General features: G+C 42.4%; 1 protein-coding gene across 8 annotated transcripts in view; it reads left to right on the top strand.

The window, feature by feature from the left end:
- Positions 1–24053, top strand: part of TTC13 (tetratricopeptide repeat domain 13) — a 69123-nt gene that overhangs the window by 36463 nt on the left and 8607 nt on the right. For all 8 annotated transcript variants that reach the window (XM_059900700.1, XM_059900699.1, XM_059900698.1 and 5 more), the window contains 11 exons: positions 874–990; positions 1948–2058; positions 7484–7566; positions 9063–9204; positions 9502–9676; positions 11683–11839; positions 15361–15491; positions 16469–16601; positions 17208–17300; positions 19886–19969; positions 20819–20903. In XM_059900700.1, the coding sequence (XP_059756683.1) occupies positions 874–990; positions 1948–2058; positions 7484–7566; positions 9063–9204; positions 9502–9676; positions 11683–11839; positions 15361–15491; positions 16469–16601; positions 17208–17300; positions 19886–19969; positions 20819–20903 (1311 nt within the window). The remainder of the gene's footprint in view (positions 1–873; positions 991–1947; positions 2059–7483; positions 7567–9062; positions 9205–9501; positions 9677–11682; positions 11840–15360; positions 15492–16468; positions 16602–17207; positions 17301–19885; positions 19970–20818; positions 20904–24053) is intronic.

Here is a 24053-nt window from a genome sequence, read left to right as displayed (position 1 = left end):
CCTCTCTCTGAGCTTTCTTGCCCCTGGTGATGTGCCTGCCTGAATCTTCTCTCCCTTGCTGGTTTTAAGGTCCTGCAGAGGAGGAAACCAGTTAGTAAACCTTGATGGAAATAACCTATTATAAGAACAAAATTAACCCTAATTTAAGGACCTTTGTTCCGGATAAATTGCTTGAGCTTGATTGCATGAATACTGATACCCATTTTGGGTTTTCTTATGTCATTTGGGTGAACTTCTGCATTCTGAGCTGTCTTCTGTATTGTCATTTTTGCCTGAACACAACCGATTGCTGGATCAAAAGAGCATTCAGAACAGGCCTGCAGATGTTTCTTCACGGCCTTGCAGATCATGACTGATGAGTTGAGAGTCGTTCGCAGAAGAGGGCTTACAAAACACCTGGAATTCTAGAACTTGCCATTCAGCACTTAATACTACAGACGGCATAGCTAGACACCATGGAGGACTCCAATCTGTGTTTAACAATTCCTCTATTTTAATGGTTCAAAGTTATCTTTCAGATTAATTTGACATGCCAAATTTTGTTTTGAAGGGTATATGATAGGTTGGGGAACAAATGGTCACACTTCAAGAAAAGCAACATCTGTTTTGACCTAGAACATGAAACAATGACAAGGCAATTGCCATGGTCATAGTTCATCCGCATCCCCTTGGCTGGACAAGATCGGCAGCCCCTCCTCAGCTGTTGACTTTGAACCTCACTGCATAGTACGTGGCGTCAAGGGTTCTAGACTGCTGAGAGAGTCACACTGTGAATGTGGGGTGGTGAAGCGGAATTGAAAAGTCAAAAACATTGACAGTTGTAGGGACAATCATTGGGACTTTTCTCCCCTAATTATATTTTTGGGTTTATAGATTCTGTCCCCTCTGGGACGAATTAATGAAGCAGTGAATGATCTCACTAAAGCTATTCAACTTCAGCCCTCAGCACGGCTGTACAGACACCGCGGGACCCTGTACTTCATATCAGAGGTGAATTGTTCTTGCCTTAAAACTTGCCCTTTCATGATGATAAAGATTTCGCCTTTCCTTCTACTTCAGAAAGCTGCTATTTGATAGATTTGGGTTTGGGGCTGTATAATAATAGTTCGTGATATAAGACAGTTATGAAAGCATTTTCTTTAGCTGAAGTCGAACCCAGTGGAGAAATATTAAGTACCAGGAACACATTTTCTTGCTTGAACTGTCAGCAGTAACTAATTCTGGGCTGGGGGAAAAAAGAAAGCGTGAGAAACAGAAGAAGAGAAATTTGGTTTACAGATTATACTTTAAATGTTCTTGCAAATGTCAGCATAGAGAAGCAGGTATGCATGTTGTCAATGTGTGATCATTCAACTTAGAGGTACAATTTGAATTTCTTTGGGTATCACAACCCAAAAACCATAACCTGAACTAATACGGCTTCCCAGACTGTAGCTTCTCAATCTAGCAAGATTATCTTTTATCATCAGAGTGGTATTTATGACTGCCATAGCTATTTTTGTGGGCTTACAGTCATTTTAATAACAATTTTCTATTGCAAAAGAAAGTAGATTTAAAAAATCTCAACATGACACATTTTAAGGTTGATCTATGTCCTAATTATTTTAGAATTCAGTATAATAAAATGCTAGTCTCAGAAAATAATTTTTAAAGTTTCTATAACAGATTATGACTTTAATGGAATTTAAAATAATATTCTTTTTTGTGGTCGAGACAGTATGCTTAAATTAAACCTTTGTGAGTTTCTCCTGTCAATTGAAATCAACTCTTTCCACAAACAGTGTAAGCATTCTTCTAATATTCGTGGTCATGAAATGTTTCCTTTAAAGCCAGAAAGGGCACAAACTAAATTGGGATTTTTTTTTCCTCTATCAGTCGAAAGTAGGACATGTCCAAATATCTAACGAATACTACTTTATTTATTTTTTTTCATTCTCCCTTTTGTAGGACTATGCAACAGCCCACGAAGACTTTCAGCAGTCCTTAGAACTGAACAAAAACCAGCCCATAGCTATGCTATACAAAGGTTTAACTTTCTTTCACAGAGGACTTTTGAAGGTGAAAGTGCTGTGCAATATGTGTACCTACAGTGATCCTGTTTCTCCTTTGCGGTGAATTGAGTGGGGTTTAGTCTGGCAGGTTTTAAAATGACGTCTCAAGTGTCTCATTGGTTTATTTTAGAAAGTCGTTTGCATCAAGATATTTATTGAGCGCCTACTATCTGATAGGTACTTGGAGGAAGGTGCAGAAGGGGAGAGGATGAAAGGTTACAAGGGAGAAATAATGCTTTACACTTGGGACGAATACAGTTTACAAAGGCTTTCCCCACAGATAACTTCTCATAGGGTGAATACCCTAAAGAAAGCAGTAAAAGCAAAGTGCTTTGGAAGCAGAGGTGAGAAAGATTCATTTGAACTCGGGAGTTAGGGAAGGTCCAGAGAACAAGCGGACTTCGTCCTGACCTGGAAGGCAGAGCAGGGTTGGGAAGGAGAAGGGTTCTGAGGACGAGAGGAAGGTGTGAGTGATGACGTGGGGAGCAGCGCCATGGTCAGGCCTTTGAGCAAATAGTCAGGCTGAGTGTGAGGGGCTGGAGCATGGGGCAGGGGCCCTGAAAGGTCTCGAGTACTGACTTTAGTTGGTAGGCCCAGAGGAGCTGTGAAGTCTAGATCTGGGGGAAAATACAGAGTTGAGACCCAGTCTGTACCGAGGAAGTGGTTACTGATGCAGCGGTGGCCGAGGAGGATGGGGACAGGGGACTGATGAGGGGTCGCTGGCCCCGTTTAGGTCATGGGCGGCCAGACTGCCTCGGGTCCTCTGGGGGCCGCAGGAGCGGTCCCAGCACCGTCCCTTGAAGACTGCTGTCGGGAGAAGGAGGCGAGGGACAAAGGAGAGGCTCTGTCTCAGCTGAGTGGGGCAGGGACGTCACTGCCAGCGTGCCTGCCCCTCCTCCTGCCCGGGACTCTGCGTTCTGTCCTGCAGCAGCTTCTCTCCGGCCGGGGCAAGGGGCAGAAACATGGCTGAGAGTGGAGCTCTGGCTCTCACCCAAGGCCTGACACCCCAAACTGCCCGACTGAAGACAGCCGGCCTGAGAGTCACAGACGGTCTGCCCGCCTAGGTGAAGACACTCATTCTGACCAGGAGGTGGAGAATTCAGAGTAGGTCGCACTTAACCCTGAACTTGGAAAGGTGGGAAGAGCTTCAACAGCCTGGGGCAGAGAAGGGTACTCTGGCAGAAAGAACATGCGTGTTATTATTGAAAATAGTTCTGAGGCTCTGACACACACATAAACACACACACTGGGAGGGTGGGGAGAGGGTTTACCTCTAAAAAGGCCACAAGTTGTAAGTCCTCCGTGTTACAGACAGTGCCTGTCACATAGTAGGTGCTCAGTAAGAATCCGTGGGGTAAATGCATATCAAGGGCAGAGAGCTGAGTTGGAGTTGGAAGGCCTTGCTCTGAGCTCTTGCTCTGAATCTTATTAACTGCACTGCTGAACCCGCTGCTTGAACTCTTTCAGCCCGTCCTTCCACATTTATCAGGCAGAGGTGATGCTACTCTCTGCCTCTTCAAGTGACAGTGAGGATTCCATAGAACAACATGTGTGAAAAGTCCTTTATAAACTGTAAACCTGAATCAGGTATTGATTATGATAGATTATTTTACATGTGAGAATGTAATTTAATCGAAGTTTTGTGGACTCTTAAAAAATAACTCCCGTCCATTAAAAACCAAACTAGAAGGAATTTTGCATATCTTATTTCATACACCTTATCTCCATTTTGCAAGTATGTGGAGGTGGTCCTAACAGGGACCCTCTCCGTCCCCCTTCGAGGATTCAGACAGGCAGTGCAGGCTTTGAGTTATGTAACGTGTGCTTTGAGCAGCTGCCAGGTGATGTCTTCCAGTTTATTTTGTCTCTGCCCCCTGTCTTCTCATCTTCTCTCAGTCCCCTTCAGTTAAAAAATTGAGAATCACAATGCTGTGTTCAGAGTCTCTCCCTTGAGTATCGCATGAAGGAGAAAGAGATCTGAAATAGAAAAAAAAAAAAAAAGGCCAATTATCAGTACTAAGAGGGTACAGATAATCTTTAAAGTAAACAAATGCAAACAGTTGATTTCACTTTTAACTATAAAGCCATGTTTAGGAAGGTGGGCAGGGCCCTTTGTGTTATTTCGAAATGAGAATTTTTCAGAAAAGAGCCATGACAGAGACACTAAGTAGAAAATGGACATGGACCAAAATTCAGTTTGGTTTATTCCAAACCTCCCGGATGAAGACCTAGAAACAGTGCTTTTATTCTCTGAGTGTTAGCAGCCCCTCAGTGAACCAGTCTCACCAAACGGTTTGGTCTTCCCTCCTTTTCACCACGCCTACCGACACAGCAGCAATGTGTGTAATAGATGGGAACTTTTTCTTTGCATTTTATAGATCTGCCGTCCGAGGAGGTCAGAGTGTTTACGTAGTGTCTCACTCATCCCAAAAGCATTCCCATGAAGTACAGAAGGAGCAGAGGGTGTCCCAGTTACAGAGATTGGAAAACTGAGTCAGTGGTGAAATGCCTTAATTACATTAATGAACTTAGTTCAGGTATCTCTCTTTCTCTCGTTAACTGTAGAGGCGAAGCATTAAATGGACCAATGAGTTTGAGCTATCTCTGTATCCTAAAGGTGGTCTCTCCAGGTCAACAGCAGTTTAGAAATTAAGCGGGTGATGGCTTATTTACTTTATGACATAATACGTTAGAAATATATTAGGATATTTTACATGACAACTTTCACAGTTGTCCAATTTAGAAGATATATCAGACATTTTGGATTTTCCTAGGGAGTAAAACAGCAAGAACTTTTCTACTGAATCCTACCCATGTTGTAAGGATATTTCAAAAATTGTATATTGTAAGCCTGTACTTTGAGAGTTACCTGCGATTGTTCTGTTCAGTTATACCGAACAGCCCCAGGGTGATGGCTGCCCTTTAGCTAGTAAAGAAGGTGGTGACTTAAGTGGTGATGATTGCATTCACGATTCCAACGAATTCAGAGCCAGTTCATGTGCTTAAGAGATTGATTCAGCGAACGTAGTTTCTTTGTTCCCAATGGCTCAAAAATCTTGATTCTGCTGTGTCCCCTCTTTGGCAGAATGAGGTAGAGAGCTGTGCAGTGATTAGACAGGAACCCCGAAACCAAAGACTCTTAAAAGCTGAAGAGAAATCAGACTTTGAAGAACTGTGGCGTCCAAGCATGCAGTAAGTGCAGTGGGCAGCGGCCGCATCCTGGGCATCTCCACTAGACGTCCACGAACACCCCAGACATCGCACGCCCCAGTGGACTCACGACCCCCCCCCCCGTACTTCCTAACGTTCCTCAACGCCTCCCTCCACCCGGGCTCTCAGCCTAAACTCCTCCTGCCCTCTCTTCTCCCTCATCCCTCCCTCGTACCCAGACAGCCACCGAATTCTCCCTTAGTTTGCCTTTAAAACTCTCTCCCGAATTTGACCCTTCTTTCCCTCTCCTCAGAGGCACTGTCTCAATCTGAGCTTCCATTATCTCTTGCCTGTTCCATCACGGCCGCCTCCCATCTGGGCTCCATCCTCTCCCCTCTCCAGCGTGTCTTCTCCTTTTTTACCAGCAGTTTTCATGTTTACAAAAGAGTAAATTTTGTGAGGTCCCACACCTCCTCAGAGCCCCCAGTCCTCGTTGCTTCCTTCCTTCTGGCCCCGGCTTTCCCTCTTCCCCACTCCCCCCAACCCCATGCCCCCTGCGCTCCTGCCCCTCCGGCTTTCCCAGCGTCGGTGAGCGCTCTGTGCCACTGTGTGGTGCCCCCTGCCCCGTCCAAGATGCCCTCTTGCTTTACGAAACTCCTCGTTCTTCAAGACCCAGCTCAGTTGTCAGCACCTCTGTACAGCCTCTTCTGGTCTCCCAGGCTCAGTTGGTGGTTTCTTTCTCTTTATTCCCAGAGCCTCTTCCTCATATCTGTGCTGTAGCTCTTAGTTTGTATTCTAATAACCTGGTTACCTACTTGGCTTTCTAATGACACTGTGAGTTCTCAGAGTACAGAGGTAATGACTCACCCATCTTTATGTCCCCTTACCTCCTGCTATCACTGGCACATAGTAGGCGCTCAATACATGTTTGTTGAATTAAAAGTACAGTTGTACAAATCCTAAAAGATCAAGACTACGTCACGGCAGGAAGCCCAATGAAGAGTGGTCTTTTACATTTCTTCGCTTTTAAAATTTATCCGTTCTCATCTTTCACCCAAACAGTAGCTATTCAGTGGCATTCCTTCATGAGGCGATTTTGTCCTCAGTATTACCTTTGAAGAGTTTCAAAGCCAGCCTCTCTTGCCCTGCTGGCCCCCTCTGAGAAAGTCAAGAAGCAGGGGCTGAATGACTTTCTGAAAAGAATCAAGATTGTATAGCTTTTGAAAAACTATATTGTGTGCCTACCGGGGCATTAAATATTTATTGAGTGCCTACCATGGGCAAGGCATTTGATATCTTTAGTGGTTTTCTGCTCTGAATTCTCTAATCAGGTTGAAATGATCTATTCCAGAAGTCTTAAAGTCAAGTCTTCCTCAATTAAAGCTCTTGGAGATTGTGAACCTTTATAGCCGTTACGTAAGATATGTCTTTTCCTTGGGAAATGTGTGAAATGTCTGTAATTTTTTTTTAATCACAATAAATAAAGTCATAATGAAAAGTACGTCCAATCCCAGTGTAAGCCTAGGATGTTTATTCTGAAACATTTCATCACCAATTTTCATTTTATCACCAATTTCCCCAGAGAGTCCCCCTGCAGCCAAGTGCACTGTGGTTCCGAGGGCTCCCCCGAAAGTATAGTGTGTGCAGCTCTGGGCCCTTAGTGCCGCCTTGAGCTGTGCTGGCAGGAGTCATGCCCACCTGCCCCCAACTTGAAGGTTTCTCCTGAATTTTACGGTTTCTTTTTTCCTCGTAGATCATGGGAATCCTTCAGGTAGCTATCCTGGGAGCCTTTCTTCTTGTTCTATAAATAATTTCACATTGGGCTTGCTTTTTTTGTCTCTTCTGTTGGTTCACTTTCAAATGCTGCTAGCTGTGATCATTTTGCATCATTTCACACAGCTATTAGGCTTACTTTTGTTCCGTAGGGTTTTTATTAATTAAGGAAATGATATTAAAATGCAAGTGTTATCAGTACTCAAAGTCCTAATGAAAAAGATAGCGAGAAGCTGTTTTCCCATTTTGGAAGGAGAAACTTAAGGCTCTGTTGTTGTTCATAGTAACGCATTTGTTTACTATTGAAATTAAATCCTCCAGACTCTCATAGTTTATTGTACTTTCTACCTCTCTTTTTTTTAAGTCCTCCTATTTAAAAAAAAAGTACTCAGAGACCATGTATTTTATATATATATATATATATATATATGTATGTCCTTTAGTGATTTGAGAGAAACTCAATTTTAACAGTTAAGCAAATGAAATAATTTTCTATATACTTTTTACAGGAAGCTATTGAATCCTTCAAAGAAGCTTTGAAGCAGAAAGTTGATTTTATTGATGCATATAAAAGTCTGGGGCAGGCCTATAGGTAAGTAAAGTACTAATAGTTGGGGTAGGAGGGAGGACGTAGAGTGGGATAGCCTCACATAATAGTGATTTTTTTTTTTTAAAAATGCATTTCTTAACCAAAAGAGATGGTCATTCTAAATCACATAGGCATTCACATACTTATTGAGATCTTCTGTGGAACATAGAAAGAACCACGGGTAAGAGGATATAGTGATGCCTGTTACTGTGTCTTAAAACAACCTCGGTCTGTATATATTAGTCTAGAAAACGTTAGTCCTTCAAGGGTTGTTGCTTTGAATAGTGGCATTATAAGCTGCTGAGTTACAGACACTGCTGCCTTTTTGGGCAGTAACTAAGGTTAATACCCACATCACTAGGATCTGTTTGAAGATTCCTAGAATTGTGGGATGGAAATGTTACAGTTATGATGCATCTCTATCGGGAATGAGCAGTTGTGCCTGGACCCTGGCTTCCTGACGACGTGCGTTGCCCTGACCAGCAAAGCTATTCTGACTTTTGGCTTAAAAAAGTTTTAACATTCTGACTTGTATAAAGGTACTATAAAAGTTAGGAAAGAGAGAGACAGTAATAGAAATCCCCTGTAAAACCCTGTTAGGTGCCTTATTCAGGAAGGATTACATTTAAGAGCTTATTTATCTGATGCCATAGTTGGAAAAGCTCTCTTATACTAACTTGAAGAAAGTGTGTTTGGATTTGTTCTAGGTTTAAGGGATGATATTTATTGTTCCTGTCTCACAAAATTGTTGGGTATATAAATTGAAAACAGATTTGAAAGCACCTAGTAAATAGTAAAGTGCTGTATAAATGTAAGTGGGTGTTATATATATATATTTTTAAAATCTTCATTATTTATAGAAAGTTGACATATGAGATATTTTGAAGGTTCTTCAATTATTTATAAAAATTTTGATATATAAAAGAGGGCAAGGCTGGTCAGTAATAACCATTTCCACTCTGAAATGATCACAATTCTGAAATATACTTCTTATTTCAGAATTTTAAAGTAGATAAAGATTTACTGGATTTTAAGTGAAGTGCCTTCAGTGACAGAAAAAATTAAATTATAAGCCTATGAATTTGATTCGCAATGATATACCTCTGTATGATTATAACCTACTTACTTTTTGCCAAAGGAGAAACATATGTTTCTATCCAGATAACTAAAATTTACACAAAGTTTTCTTAGGGGTTGGAGCTGATCATGAGTGGGGGAAAGGGATTTTAATAAGCATTTGTCTTTGGAAATCAATAAATTAATTTTCCCCCAAAGAATTTCAAGAGCTCTATGGTGATCCTATAATCTGGTAAGATTTAGAAAAAGTAAGTAGGATATGATGCGTCAAAGGCTAAGTAGCTATAAAGTGGTAAAATAAAAAACAGACACCCACATTAAAGTATTGTATTTGTAGATTGAACCATAATGCTGAGGATAACTTATTCTGTATGTTTACTGAAATGCCTATACTATGTTCATTACTATTGTTAAATACCTAGAGAGCTGGGCAATTTCGAAGCAGCCACTGAGAGCTTTCAAAAGGCTCTATTGCTGAACCAAAATCACGTGCAGACCCTCCAGCTTCGGGGAATGATGCTTTACCACCACGGCAGCTTGCAGGAAGCCCTTAAGAACTTCAAGGTGAGCATCCGTAGGTGAGAAGCACCGTAACTGCGATTCTGCGTCGTTCTTCAACGAAGTTCAGTGAAATGAATGGGGTCGGCGGGGAGGGCGGGCAAGAATAGTGCTTATCCTTCAACAGAAAGAAAGAGGAGAAAACCGTGACCTGGTCCTGTAGACTGATTTACTGAGGATGTATTTGGTCTGATTTAACCTGGAGAGAAAACTTTCCTAATTCCAGATTAAAGAAGAAAGCACTTTCAAGTTTCCTTAAACTGTATTGATCCTAATACAGCGTTTTCTCCTTCGATGCCTCAGCGGTGTCTGCAGCTGGAACCATATAACGAGGTGTGCCAGTACATGAAAGGACTCAGCCACGTAGCAATGGGACAGTTTTATGAAGGGATAAAAGCACAAACTAAAGTTATGCTAAATGACCCTCTCCCAGGCCAGAAGGCCAGCCCAGAGTACCTTAAAGTGAAGTATCTCCGAGGTAAGTCAAACAGCTGCAGAATCACTGACCCTGAGTGCTTGGAGTAGGAGCCATACTGCTTGTGTCTCTGATGTTCCGTGTTAGGCAGTTGAGTCTCAGAGCAGCTGGGTGACTTGTCCTTAGCTGTACCTTGGTTAGTGGTGGTGTCTGGAGTACAGGGACAAGCCGATGTCTTCTAAAGGCCAGTCCAGTGCTTTTTTTTTTTTTTGTCTCTTCCTCACATTTTTTCTTTCTAAAGTTAAAAAATTTTACTTAGGCCAAAAAAACATATTTTGACCTAAATGTGACAATCATCTGGGTATCCATGACTTGTCACACCTCACCCAGAGATATAGGAATGACAGGAAAGGAACATTTTATGAGGTTTTCACTGTTAAATAAAAACTTGGTATCTTTGATCTGTCATTCCTTCATATCAGAATTCCCACATAGTTTGGAGAATTTAAATTGAGACGAAGAAGAAAGCAGATCTTTGGGTTATCCTTTTATTAGTCAGTCTTACCTTTTTTCTGCCATACATAAAGACATTTTTGTTTTTCATATAAAGCCCAAAGCTTTACTTTTATTCCTTCTCTTTCCTTTATCATTAGCCCTCTGTGCTAGCACTGTCCAAGTGAAAACATTTACAAGCCATGTGTGCAATTTTAAATTTCTAGTAGCCACATTAAAAAAGTAAAAACGAACAGGTGGAATTCATTTTAATAATATATTTTATCTTATTTAACTCGGTACATCCACAATATTAGTTCAATATATAATTAATATGAAAACACTATTTATTGGATATTTTACCTTTTTTCGTACTAGTCTTTGAATATGGCATATATTTTACAGTTACAGTTCATCTCAATTTGGATGCTAAATTTTCATTGGAAATACTTGATCCGAACTTAGATTTCATAAAGTTTAAAGTCGTAAAAGTAGACTGGTATATGTAAGTTGTTCCAAACATATGGCAGTTTTCTAATAATTGAATAAAATATCAGTTTTAAGTTTAAATTAATTCAGATTAACTAAAATCTAGAGTTCAGTGTCTCAGCCACATTAGCCACCCCTTAAGTTGTCAGTAGCCAGCTGGCTAGGGACTACCTTTTCGACAGCACAGCTCTTTACTCTAAATTGTAATTCCCTCTTTTTTCCTGGTTTTGGAGAATTTGGACTTGTGAACTATAGACTGAAGATGGGGGCACTCCATATCCTGGTTTTTTCTACACCGCGTCCCTAGAGATAAGCAGCAGTTGGTCAGTCAGTTGATGAAATCGCATACGTAGTCAGTAGATCTATTAGTTGACAAGGAAGCAGGCTCTGTCTCACACTGAACTTGCATTCCCACACTCTGGAACTGAATAGTGAGATCTTTGGTGTTGCTTATGGAAAGGTGGTTAAAATTTAGCCAAAGTGGACCCCGATTGACTGGCTTGTATTTGACCCTGGTAACTCAAGTCAGCGGCAGGCCACCTCCGTTATCGTATAATAGTGACTTGCTAAAATTTGGAGTCTCCATTTAGAATTCTTGTAATTTTTTAAAATAAATTTATTTATTTATTTATTTTTGGCTGCGTTGGGTCCTCGTTGCTGCACGCGAGCTTTCTCTAGTTGTGGTGAGCCGGGGCTAGTCTTCGTTGCGGTACACGGGCTTCTCATTGCCGTGGCTTCTCTTGTTGCAGAGCACGGGCTCTAGGCGCGTGGGCTTCAGTAGTTGTGGCGCGTGGGCTCAGTAGTTGTGGCTCGCCGGCTCTAGAGCGCGGGCTCAGTAGTTGTGGCGCACGGGCTTAGTTGTTCCGCGGCATGTGGGATCTTCCCAGACCAGGGATTGAACCTGTGTCCCCTGCATTGGCAGGCGGATTCTTAACCACTGCACCACCAGGGAAGTCCCAGAATCCTTGTAATTAAATAACGGTTTGTTTTGAAGTATTTGTACAGACTGGCTATAAAAAATTACAGTTAGCTATAAAAACTGTCTCTTTGGCATATCCGGTGTGTCAGATCCCATTTCCCATCTGCAGAGTATTCTCGATATCTTCATGCACACCTTGATACTCCCCTTACGGAATATAACATTGACGCGGACCTGCCTGGAAGCTTTAAAGACCACTGGGCTAAGAATCTGCCTTTCCTCATAGAAGACTATGAAGAGCAGCCAGGGCTGCAACCCCACATAAAGTGAGTGCTTTATTTATTTTTTTATTTTTTATGTTTTACATCTTTATCTGAGTAGAATTGCTTTACAATGTGGTGTTAGTTTCCGCTGTACAACGAAGTGAATCAGCTATACGTATACATATATCCCCATATCCCCTCCCTCTTGCGTCTCCCTCCCACCCTCCCTATCCCACCCCGCTAGGTGGTCACAAAGCATCGAGCTGATCTCCCTGTGCTATGCAGCTGCTTCCCACTAGCTATCCATTTTACATTTGGTAGTGTATATATGTCAGTGCTACTCTCAAAGTGAGTGCTTTAAATGAAGATTTTTTTTTTTCTTTTTCAACACTGAGCTGTAAGTTCATCATAATATCTCTTGGTCAATAAATGGCTTTCTATTCATGTTTCTGATGAATTTATTTTTGAATTGGATATGTCCGCAAATATTTCTTTTAGCTTACCTTTGGACATCATCTTTCCTTTTAGCCCGACATTCCCTGCTAATGTGGGGTACCTTCAAACTTCAAATGTACTTATACTTCTTGGTAGCGTTTGATATTCATTATTCCTTTACCGTGTTACTTTAAAACAAATTTCTTAACATATTAAAAGTTTGAAATTACAGCACTGGCCAATACTGCTGCAATATGGCAAAATGGATATGCTAAAAGGCTATCCCATTACAGAACAATTAGATTTAGAATAGAAATTAATTCCTGGCAGTCTAGCAGTGTCTTAAAAATTAGGAAAAATCTGTAAAGATCAGCCCCCTCGATGCCTAAAAAGAAAGAAAAGAAAAGGTATTCAAACTACAGTGATGGGTGGTAAACACATTTTAAAGGAAGAAGGTATCCTATCCAATGGAGTGCCTTGAGGCATGGCAGGGTGGGTTTGTTGACCTTCAAAGGGCTAAAGTGATCCCATATTGGAGGCATTCCCAGGATCTCAACAGAAGCAGACGCAGATCCTTCCTGGGGAGAAATTAGTGCCAATTTGTACCCCAAGTATTCCCACAGATTAAGATCATTAGTGTGAGAATGAAAACCAAGATGACCAAAACCATTTGTGAGAATCAACAGAAACAACAAACTTTGATCCTTAAGGACTTCAGATATTGGAATTGTTGAAAACAGACTCTACAATAACTCCAAATGAAATGCTTAAAGAAATTATGAAGAGATCACAAACATGAGCGAGAAACATGAGATTATAAAAAATGACCAGACAGATGCCACAGACCCATATGCCGCAGACCAAAAAAATAATTGGAAGCTCTAGGAATAGAAAATATAACCATTGAAATGAAGAATTCAGTATACAGGCTAAAAAGCAGATTAGATACAGCTGAGAGAAAATTGCAGAATTGGAAGATAGAGCACAGAGAGTCAAGGAGTTAGAAAACTTGAAAGAGAGAAGGTATGTAAAATGTAAGAAGGGCTAACATGTGTCTAATTGAAACTCCAGAAGGAGAAAATGGAGGAGAGGCAATATTTGAAGAAATAATGGCTAAAAATTTTCCAGAGCGAAGGACACACATACATTCATAGATTTTTTTTTTAAAAAAAGCAGGGTAAATGAAAAGAAATCCATTCAGACACATCATAAGTAACTGGAGAACACCTAAGGTAAAGAGAAAAATCTTAAAAATAGGAAAGTCGTATCACCTACTTAGGGTTAATTATTGGACTGACTGTAAACCTTTCAACACCAACAGTTTCTACAAATAAAAGTCAAACAGCTAATTAGAAAAGTGCAAAAGACATGAACAGGTAATTTCACCAAGGGGAAAACATGAATGGCAAACATAGGAAAAGATGCTTCAGTTCATAAATATGTAAGACCACATGAGATGCTTCACCCACCAGGTAAACAAATATTAGCAATACAAAGTCTGATAATAGTAGTATTGACCAGAAGGAGGATAAGGGGAAATTGCATATAATGGGGTATAAATTGTTCCATGCACTTCTGCCAGCAGTTTGTCATTATTGTGTAAAATTGAATATTTGCACGTCCTACAGTCTTTAAGTTCTGCTCCTGTGTAGATTCAGGAGAGAACCATGTCCTTGTGCACATGTCTGCTTGGAGACCTGTTGATAGCAGTTTGTTTGTTCACAACTGAAAACGAAATCATCCCAGATGTTCATGAACAGAAAAATGGATAAATGTGATACTGTCACATAGTGGGGTATTATACAGCAGTATAAACAAATGACCCAAGCAACAGTGTGGACTAATTTTGAAATATAAAGTTGAGTAAAAACAGCAAGTTGGTACACTGCAGTGTCACATCATTTTTCCCATAAAACTCATAAGCAAAACTATAGAATATATTGTTTAGGGATTTACATATGTAACCTATTTTTTACAAGAAGAACGTCAGGGAATTGTGGACACAAAATTCAAGAAAAGTCACCTCTTCCTGGGAGGCAGGAGGATAGGACAGGAAAGTGGCATACAAGTAGGTAGAGCTACATAATTGTTCTAGTTCTTTCGTTGAGTAATGAGGTTGTATGCTCTTGTAAGTTTCAATAATCAAGATAATGAAAACAAAATAGATTGCTCAAAGAGGGATGTATGTTCTCTAGCACCCCTTTTTAGAGAAATACTTATGTGCAGAAAAGAGGGGGGCCTGAAGGGCTGTCCTTGGAGAGGCCTGCTCACCAGGCTGGTCCTGGGCTGGCGTCTGGGAACGGGGATTTCGGGATCTCCCCCTACCCCCAAGTGCCCAGAGCTAAGAATGGCTCCCAGCACCTGCGCCGTGTGTATGAACAGTGCGGTTCATGCTGAACACCTGCCCTCCTCTGGGGGCCTCGGGTACCTGCCAGGCAGGGGTGCTCACGTGGTCAGCCCCCAGTACAGTCCCTGGGCACGGCATGTCCAGTGAGCATTTCACTCGGGGAATTAGTGCCACGTGTCTCCCCAGGGTCCTGGAAGTGCGCCTGGATTTCTCTGGACCTTGCCCCACGCGCCTTTTCCCTCTGACAATTGTGCTGTGTCCTCAGAGCCACAAGTACAACTGTACCCAGAGCCTGGGAGTCCTCCTAGTGAATTACTGAACCCTTGGGGACACTGACACAGCCTGTAACTTAGAATTGCAGTCTTTGTTATGAAAACTTCTAGCAGGTTGGAGGGTAAACAATTGCAGTCACATACACCATCCCAAGTACACTTGGCATCATATAACTTGGGGCCAGAGCAGGGGATGGGCATAGGGTCGGGTTTGGTTGGTTGTCAAAAGAGGCAGTCCCTGTGTTCCGGAGAAGTTTACAGAACAAATAAGGCTCAGACGTGTCTTCTGAATTGCAAACTACTTATCAGCATTACTAACAAGCACGTGACAGTGACTGTGCCCACACTGTCATGAAGAATCCTTCTTTGAATTTGTGTCTGGTTGGGTACAGACCACTGAAGTAAAGATTATGTGGTCAGAAATTCCTTGATTATTTTTCCAGGGGAGGAAGCGACTGCTTTTCAGGTGAAATTGGATAACCAGATATCTGTGGTAAAAGTCTTCATTATGTACGTAATGTTTCTTCCAGAGATGTGTTACATCAGAATTTTGAGAGTTATAAGCCCGAGGTCCAAGAGCTGATTTGTGTAGCTGATCGTTTGGGATCTCTGATGCAATATGAAACACCTGGTTTCCTGCCAAACAAGAGAATACACAGAGGTATTTTAAAACTATCTGAAAATGGAAGTGTTTATGACAGAGGAGCAGAGGATTGGTAAACCGTGTTGTACTTTTGAAAAGAATCATTTGTTGTGCTTACTGAAAATCTCCATGTGATCAGAACAGAAATGTAAAGATTCATTCACACTGAATTCTGAGAGAAGACTGCTTCCAGCTTTGGCTCTTATGCCGTTGCTTTGGTGTAGACGTAGAAGGTAGGTCTTCAGTCATTGCTGTAAATCAGGCAGCTCATCCACCAGAGCTGTCTCCTTACTGTAGGGTGAGGAGGGATTGGAACCTCAGTTCTTTCAGGATTGGGAGGAGACAAGTGTGAGGTTGTCTCCAATTTCCTCTGATAGAGTTGAGTTTTAGTCAGGCCATCATGTAATGCATCTCTGGTCCTGTTAAATTACCAATACTTGTGATTCTTTTTTTTTTCCCCTGGTTTATTTTCATATTTATTTTTATTTTTATTCTTTTTTTTTGCCTTTAAAATTTTTTGTCATTTTTTTTAACATCTCTATTGGAGTATAATTGCTTTACAATGCTGTGTTAGTTTCTGCTGTATAACAAAGTGAATCAGCTATATGCATACGTATATCCCCATGTCCCCTCCCTCTTGCGTCTCCCTCCCACCCTCCCTATCCCACCCCTCTAGGTGGTCACAAAGCAATGAGCTGATCTCCCTGTGCTATGCGGCTGCTTCCCACTAGCTAGCTATTTTACATTTGGTAGTGTATATATGTCAGTGCTACTCTCTCACTTTGTCCCAGCTTACCCTTCCCTCTCCCCGTGTCCTCAAGTCCATTCTCTATGTCTGCGTCTTCATTCCTGTCCGGCCCCTGGGTGCATCAAAACCAATTTTTTTTTTTTTTTTTTTTTTAGATTCCATGATTCTTTCGCCGAGTTGTCGACGAAGATCATTCCCTCTAAAGGTTACCTACAAACTCTGTTTTCCCCACATTTCCTTCTTTTAGCCATGGGTTTGGCAGCCTTAGAAGTCATGCAAGCTGTACAGCGTACGTGGACCAGTTCAAAGGTTCGAATGAATGGGAAAACGCGGCTGATGCAGTGGAGAGACATGTTTGACATCGCAGTGAAGTGGAGACGGTAACTGACGCTTCAGTGAAAATAAGCTAGACGTCTTATCATTGTCAGAAAATGTTAAGTCTCCTCTAGTTCACAGGTTTTGAATCCCATTTTATTTACTAATAATGGGCCTTATAAGTTATGTTTTCCTCTCTGAAGTTTGTCAGCAATTCCTGACATCATTATTCTTTGAAATACACTCGACGAATATTTATGAAATAAGAATTGATTGTTGCCGTGCTTCCGAGCACATTTTTAAGTGAAGTGTTGTAGAAAAAGCGGTCTCTCTGGAAGAGCATATCATTCATTACCTGTGGTACCCAGTCTTCTTATGCTTGAAGTGTGGGCCTGGCCAACCAGCTACAGTTTAGAGGGGGGAACTGCTGATACTCATTTTCATGAGAAAAATCCTGCTCTACTAGTAAACCTGTACTGACTTCTTCCTTGGTCCAGTTAGAACATCTTTTTGGAATTTGCAGGTTTGTGTTTCATACTTTTAGACGTAATGGACTGAGCAGTTGTTTTCTCCCCACCTTTCCAAAGACCTCTACCTGTTTTATTTTGAATGCTTTTGAACATTTCTAGGTTTTATAAGGTCTTCATTTTTAAATAAGCTCTATTTTACAGGATTGCTGACCCAGACCAGCCAGTGTTGTGGTTGGATCAAATGCCAGCACGAAGTCTTAGCAGAGGTTTTAACAACCACGTCAATTTAATCAGGTATGAACATTCCGTTTATCCTTCCTGTTCTCCTAGGAGTTTATTTTAAATCGTCAGTTCATGGCGACCATGAGCAACCCAGTGGTCCCCCGTCGGTGACTTTTTGACACAAATCAGCTCTGCACCTGCAAGGCGCTTCCCGCATTCCTTTGAGCTAGCCTGGTTGCAGAAAGAAATGCTGTGCCCCTTCTCCAGGCTCTTTGCTGCAGAGCTCAAGTGAAGGGTAGAGTGCCCGATTTTTGCCTAGATGTCAGTCTTTAAAGGGTCCTAAAACATCACAGAAAGTAATTAGATGGAGAATATTACATTACCATAAGATCCCGATAATATCGTGCGGCTTAAAGAATTCCTGTGGTGAGGGAAAGACTCCCCCCTTCCAACCCTGCTGCACCCGAGGCGGTTGGATGAAAAACGCTGTCTGGGTGCTGAGCTGCCTTCCTGGGAGGATGAGCCAGGTTAACTGGAGAGCTTTTGTTTTGTCCAGAGGCTCTGGCAAGTTAGGGGCGTGGGTGGGGTGCTCACCTCGTTACCCGGCCCTTCACGCGCTTACCCACCCTCTAGATGTATGATGAGCAAATATCAAAGAGTGTCAGCTTCAGTATCAGACCCACTGAATTTAATTTTAGGTAAATTTTACACCTATGGTAGTTGTGTCACATCCAAAATGCTTCTAATTCCAGAACCCTGAATCAAGAAAATATTATAGTATACAACTTTGACATGTAAGTTTAATGGAAATGTTCTTTTTTTTTTTTTTTTTTTTTTAAACTTTATTTATTTATTTATTTATTTATGGCTGTGTTGGGTCTTCGTTTCTGTGCAAGGGCTTTCTCTAGTTGTGGCGAGCGGGGGCCACTCTTCATCGCGGTGCGCGGGCCTCTCACTGTCGCGGCCTCTCTTGTTGCGGAGCACAGGCTCCAGACGCGCAGGCTCAGTAGTTGTGGCTCACGGGCCTAGGTTGCTCCGTGGCACGTGGGATCTTCCCAGACCAGGGCTCGAACCCGTGTCCCCTGCATTGGCAGGCAGACTCTCAACCACTGCGCCACCAGGGAAGCCCATGGAAATGTTCTTAAGACATTTATTTTTTTAATTCCTAGACAATAAATTTCCTTTCCCCTTGTGACTTGTATATTCCTGTTTCTAACGGAATAATTTGTGACATTCACAGGTAGACTCAACTAGCTTTAACTAAAGGCCCCTCTCCATGTGCTGTGCGGCGTGATGGTGATTTAGCCGTGAAGTACAGCCTCTCACTGCAGAAGGCTTGTAGCTTAGTGAGGAAGATGGACCTCACTAAGCTGTGAGCCTACCATGTAGTGTGTTAAGAGTGGTGGTGGTCACGTGTACAGGATGCCGGGGGGGGTGGTCCCAGTCCAGCCTTCAGGGGATGCTGTTTGGAAAGATGGAAAGCAGAGAGAGGTGGATGAGGCATGGACCCACCTGTGAGTCAGGCGTGGTCAGGGAGGTACCACTAATGCATTATGACTGGTGATTAGTTTATGATTGAGGGACTGTCAGCAGTCGAGGCTGGAAAGACAGGCAGAGGCCGAAACATAAATAGCTTTTTTTCCCCAAAATATAGCTAACATATCCATGCTAAGGCACTTTTTGTCCTGAAAAGAGAGTCATTCAGAGATCATAAGCAGAGACGTGAGCTGAACAGATTGACACATCTGGGTGATCACGTTGGCCACAGGTGGCAGAATAGATGAGAGGGCAGCGACTTCCCTTGGAGGCGTGCGACTGGTTAGAAGGTTGTGGAACATTCCGGTGCACTGGTACCGAGGTCTGGAAGGCTTTGTGGAAGTGAGCTGGAGGGGAAGAGTGGATACTGAGAAGGCAGGGTCGGAACACTGGGGGTGGGTTAGAAGTGAGGGCAAGCGTGCAGCTGCGGGTAGGCTGTCCCATTGCCAGGCGGGCACGTGGTTGCCCCAGTAGGCCAGGAAGCCCCAGGGCAGAACGTAGGTGAACACGCTGGGGAGCTGGCGTGAGCTCCTGAACTTGAGGTTTGGCACGCCTGTGGGAAGTCCAGGGAGCGGTGTCCGGGAAGCAGTCGGCTGTGTGTGTTGCCAGACACGTCATCAGTTGGATGGGTGCATCGGCGTGTTGGCTGTACATGAGGTTCTGGGAGAGTTTTACAAATGGGGGTGGGGATAGAAACGGGAGGAAAATACTATTTAGAGTGGTAGAAGAGATGGAGACAGCTAGTAAGCTAGACAGCAAGAAGGAGTATTAACAGCTAATGCTATCAGGAGCGCCGAGGGTTAGGAGGGAGCACATTGCCGAAAAAGGGAAAGGACCCATGAGGGGAAAGGGGCATACAAGTCTGAGCCCCGTTTAAGCACCTGAGGACTTTTCTTCCTGTTTTGGCATCTCCAGGGCTGAGTCTGGTGCCTTTCCCACCAGAATAAGCTCAGTCGCTGACCATCAGTCTCGCTTAGACAGGTGTTTGTTTCTCCCGTTCTTTGGCTGCAAACAAGCGAATTTCCCAGCTCTCTTATCGTCCTTTTGAATTAACTTTGAAATTAGATATTGTGTGGAACATATTTCTTTGTAAAAACATTCTTAACTGTTTTTTCTTACAGGGGTCAGGTGATCAACATGAGATACCTGGAATATTTTGAGAAAATTCTTCATTTTATTAAAGATAGAATTCTAGTTTATCATGGGTAATCTTTCAATTTTCTTTTCATAGTAATGGATAAATTTTATGTATTTTGCATTAGTTATATTTATGAAACTTGAAAACCAAGCCTATTGACAGACTAAACAAAATATATCATATTTTTATGGAGTGTTTGGAATCATAATGCCTTTCATAATCATTTATCAACCTTCTTTTTAAGAGCTTCACAAAATCCGTGGACCTTAACTGAGTATTTTTATCTTACGCACAATGCTGTGACTTTTCTAGCCTCTTTGAAAGCGTCTAGCCTTGCTTTGAATTCAAAGAAAGCAGGATGTTTCTTTGAATTTCTTAATTAGGGATTAAATGAGGGATTTCCGCCTTAATACTCATTCTCCCTCATCTGAGAGGCAGTACAGTATAGATAGGACAGTGGACAGAACGCTGGGGAAAAAGGAATTCTGAATGTTAGTTGTCACCAAGTAAATAGAAAATTGGTGTAGGAGCCTAGTAGGATACTTCCATTTGAGCAACTTCAGGAAGAAAAAACATTTACTTCTAATTTCAGAGTTGGAAGAGGAGAATCAAGGTTTTCTGACCAAGCCCAGACCCATGCATGTCCACACAGACATTGGCTGCCCATCCTTTCAGGTTTTCCCCAGTTCACATTCTAGACAGACTGCTGTCTTGTTTCCTTAATTCTCATCTGTAACCCAATACTCATTAGATTAAACCATCCCATTATTTCAAAACTTTGGTTGTGGTCCACCGTTTTGAATATTGAGCCACTAGTAATTAAGGATGATTTATTTAAATTAAAGGTAAGAGCGTAATTAATTATTAATTTCTGTATTAATTTTAGTTGCCATCTCTCTGTCTTTCCCTTTTTAAGAGCTAATAATCCTAAAGGATTGTTGGAAGTTAGAGAAGCTCTGGAAAAGGTCCACAAAGTGGAAGACCTCCTTCCAATTATGAAGGTAAATTTATCATCAAAATCGCAGCAGGTGTTTTTAGGGGAAACAATTAGTATTTTTTAAAAAATTTTATTTATTTTATTTTTATATTTATTTTTGGCTGCGTCGGGTCTTCGTTGCTGCGCATGGGCTTTCTCTAGTTGCGGCGAGCGGGGGCTACCCTTCGTTGCGGTGCGCGGGCTTCTCATTGTGGTGGCTTCTCTTGTTGCAGAGCACGGGCTCTAGGCTCATGGGCTTCAGTGGTTGTGGCACGTGGGCTCAGTAGTTGTGGCGTACAGGCTCTGTTGCTCCGTGGCATGGGGGGCTCTTCCCTGTCCAGTACTCGAACCTCTGTTCTCTGCATTGGCAGGTGGATTCTTAACCACTGCGCCACCAGGGAAGGCCAGTACTTTTTTAAAAAAGAACTCGTAATTATTAAATGCATGTTTGTTATTAAGTATTTTAAGTTTTATAAAGTGTGCTACTTGAAAACACTGATAAAAACACATTCTGCATAATAACCAAAATAAAACAAAACAGACCCTAGAAGGTAGGAAAATGGAATAAGGAAAACAAAGTCAGTTTAACTAAAAGCTTACAGAAAGGGGAAAAAAGGTAAGGAGGAAACGTCTGTAACGGATGCTGTGTCTCAACGTGACGTTAATAATCGATCCCTCACTGAAAGAACGAGCATCTCAGATCGGTATTTTAAAGCCCAGCGATGTCCTGTTCACAGGAAACACCTACAACAAGATGACATTCAAAAAGTTGAAGGCGGAAAGGTAGGCAGGCAAATGCTACTGAAGAAAAGCAGGTGTGGCAGTATCAGTATCAGAAACATTGGAATTCAAGATAAAGGGCATGTCAGGGGACAGAAATGATATTGTTTAAAAGTATAATCCATTAAGAAGTTATAATTTTATGCACCTTTTCTCCACCTAGGAACATAACTACCCAAAAATGAGCCAACAGCAGGTAGATTTGGTTTTTTTCAGTTAATGGTTTGAACTATAACATAAAACTTGAATCAATGTTCTCCTTGTAGCTCTAGTAGATAGGATTGATTTATATCAAGTAAACATTAAGAAATTTCTATGACTGACCAAAGCTTATCCATTTCTAAAGAATAACCAGGAAGCATCCCGTCATGGACAAAGCCATGAGCTGACTCTGCACCCAGGGTTCAGTCTGCTCGCCGGGTTTGACAGGCTCTCCCAGTCTCATCCCAGGCTCTTGTGTGCTGGAGAGCCGTGATTCCGGCCGACCTGGTTGTTTAAGGTCTCATGAACTGAGGCAGTGGTTCTCAGTCTTCTCAGACCCGTCTTCACTCAGTAAACATGTTCAGATGGCCCCTTTACTGCACTAGAATGAAATTCATAAAGAATGTATCCCACCTACTCAAAAAATTCTTTCAGAAGTCACCATAGTGCCATAAGGGAGTTCTAAAAGGTAAGTTGTTTATAGTAGAAAACCATGTATTTCAGTATGTCAACATTCAGGCATGTCTTCATGAGAAGCCACAAAGAAGTAGCCAGTTGCTTGCACATATGTGTAAAATCTTGGTGAACGTGACAGCGACAGATGCAGCCCTGTATCCATGTGTCATTTGGTGACTCAAGTATCATGAGCTACGATGTCGGCAATACGGTTTTCTGTCATGGTGAACCACACTTAATAAAGTTCCACACAATGTATATAGTATCCTCTTTCCTCAATTTATATGCTGTTTGCATTCCTAGGAAAGTCAGTGTGTATTAAAACTGTAACAAATATTTAGCGTGTGAGTGTAAAACGGAGCCTGGTTCCAGGCCTAGATAATCATTACATTATAAACAGGTTCTTCACCTACGTGAAAGTCCAGTGGGGGTCGCGCCTGTGTGACCGTCCCCTGCATCTCATCCCCGCAGCCACCACATTCTCCCATAAATTCCCCAAACGCCCCCCGAGGGGCAGAAGGGCCGCCCCGAGGGCCGCTGGATGCACCAGACGGAAAGAAAAGGAGAGCCTGACTCAGGTTTTAGTCTTTAGCTGTCCTGTGGGTATTTTAGGCATTTAAATTTACTATATTAGGCAGAATACAAAATCAGCTTAGGGATATTTTAATATATGTATATCTCTGTCTAAAAAGAAAAGCGCAATGGACAAAAGGCTGCAGTTGCCTGGAGAGGAGCTAAGGGGCCGGGCATCGCCCGCCCAGTGCCTGGCTCCCATTGCAAAGTCACTGCCTGTCTGGCCGCATCTGGGAGTGGCCATCCCACTGTGGTTTTGCTCACCGCACCTCCAGCCAGGCTGTGGGTACACTGGCCTTTCTAAAGGCACACGTAGAAGTATATAAAAATACGCCTTTGTGTTTAAAGTGCTTGGTGAATATGATGCCGTGACAGCCTCCACTGAGATATACGTACTTTTGCTGAAAAGCCAAGTTCAGATGTACCTCAGCTCCCCTCAGGGCAGCTGGTTAGTAAATGAGGGGACTGGACATCGAGAGGGCCTGGGTCCCTGTTTCCACTCTGCCACTCCCTCGTGCCAGCTCGGGCCAGACCTCACCTCACTTCATCTCACCGACTTGGTTTCCTCACCTATAAGATGGAGGTCGTGTCCTGTCTTATGGGCATGCTGTGAGCGTTAGAGAGCATTGGCACATACTAAGTGTGCCAATGCTTCTGCCTCTACAAGTCCTTGTCCTCATACAGGACACCTCCCATCTCGGCCCCTGCTGCCGGCTCTCCTGCTGACGTCCATTCAGCTATGTCCTCCTCTGGACCTTGGTGAATGCCTGCTGGCTGTCGCTGTTTTTGGACAAACTTTCCCTCCAATATGTTATGCGAAGCACGACCTCTTTTAATTTTACCATTGATTCTCTTATTCAAGTCTGTCAATCCTAAGAAAATGTTGGCTACACTAAATAACCGAACTGGGGAGGATTCTTCTGGAGCAATTTATTGGCATTTCACTTTGTCAAAAGTGTTTTCAACAGAAAGCCGTGTTCATACTCATCACCCTTAAGGGCCACTCTGATCTCTGTGTGATTCCTTTAGAATACTCTGCTTTGTCACTCTGTGGTCTGCAGAGCTGGGGTGTGTGCGTGTGTGTGTATAAAATTCTCAGTTGACAAAATTCTGAGTACTTTTCATACAGATGAGAGTCTACTTTGAAGAAGCACTAGCATAAACA

The sequence above is a fragment of the Balaenoptera ricei genome, chromosome 16, assembly GCF_028023285.1.
Source record: "Balaenoptera ricei isolate mBalRic1 chromosome 16, mBalRic1.hap2, whole genome shotgun sequence".
NCBI lineage: Eukaryota > Metazoa > Chordata > Mammalia > Artiodactyla > Balaenopteridae > Balaenoptera > Balaenoptera ricei.
This window is presented reverse-complemented; position numbering and strand designations above follow the sequence as displayed.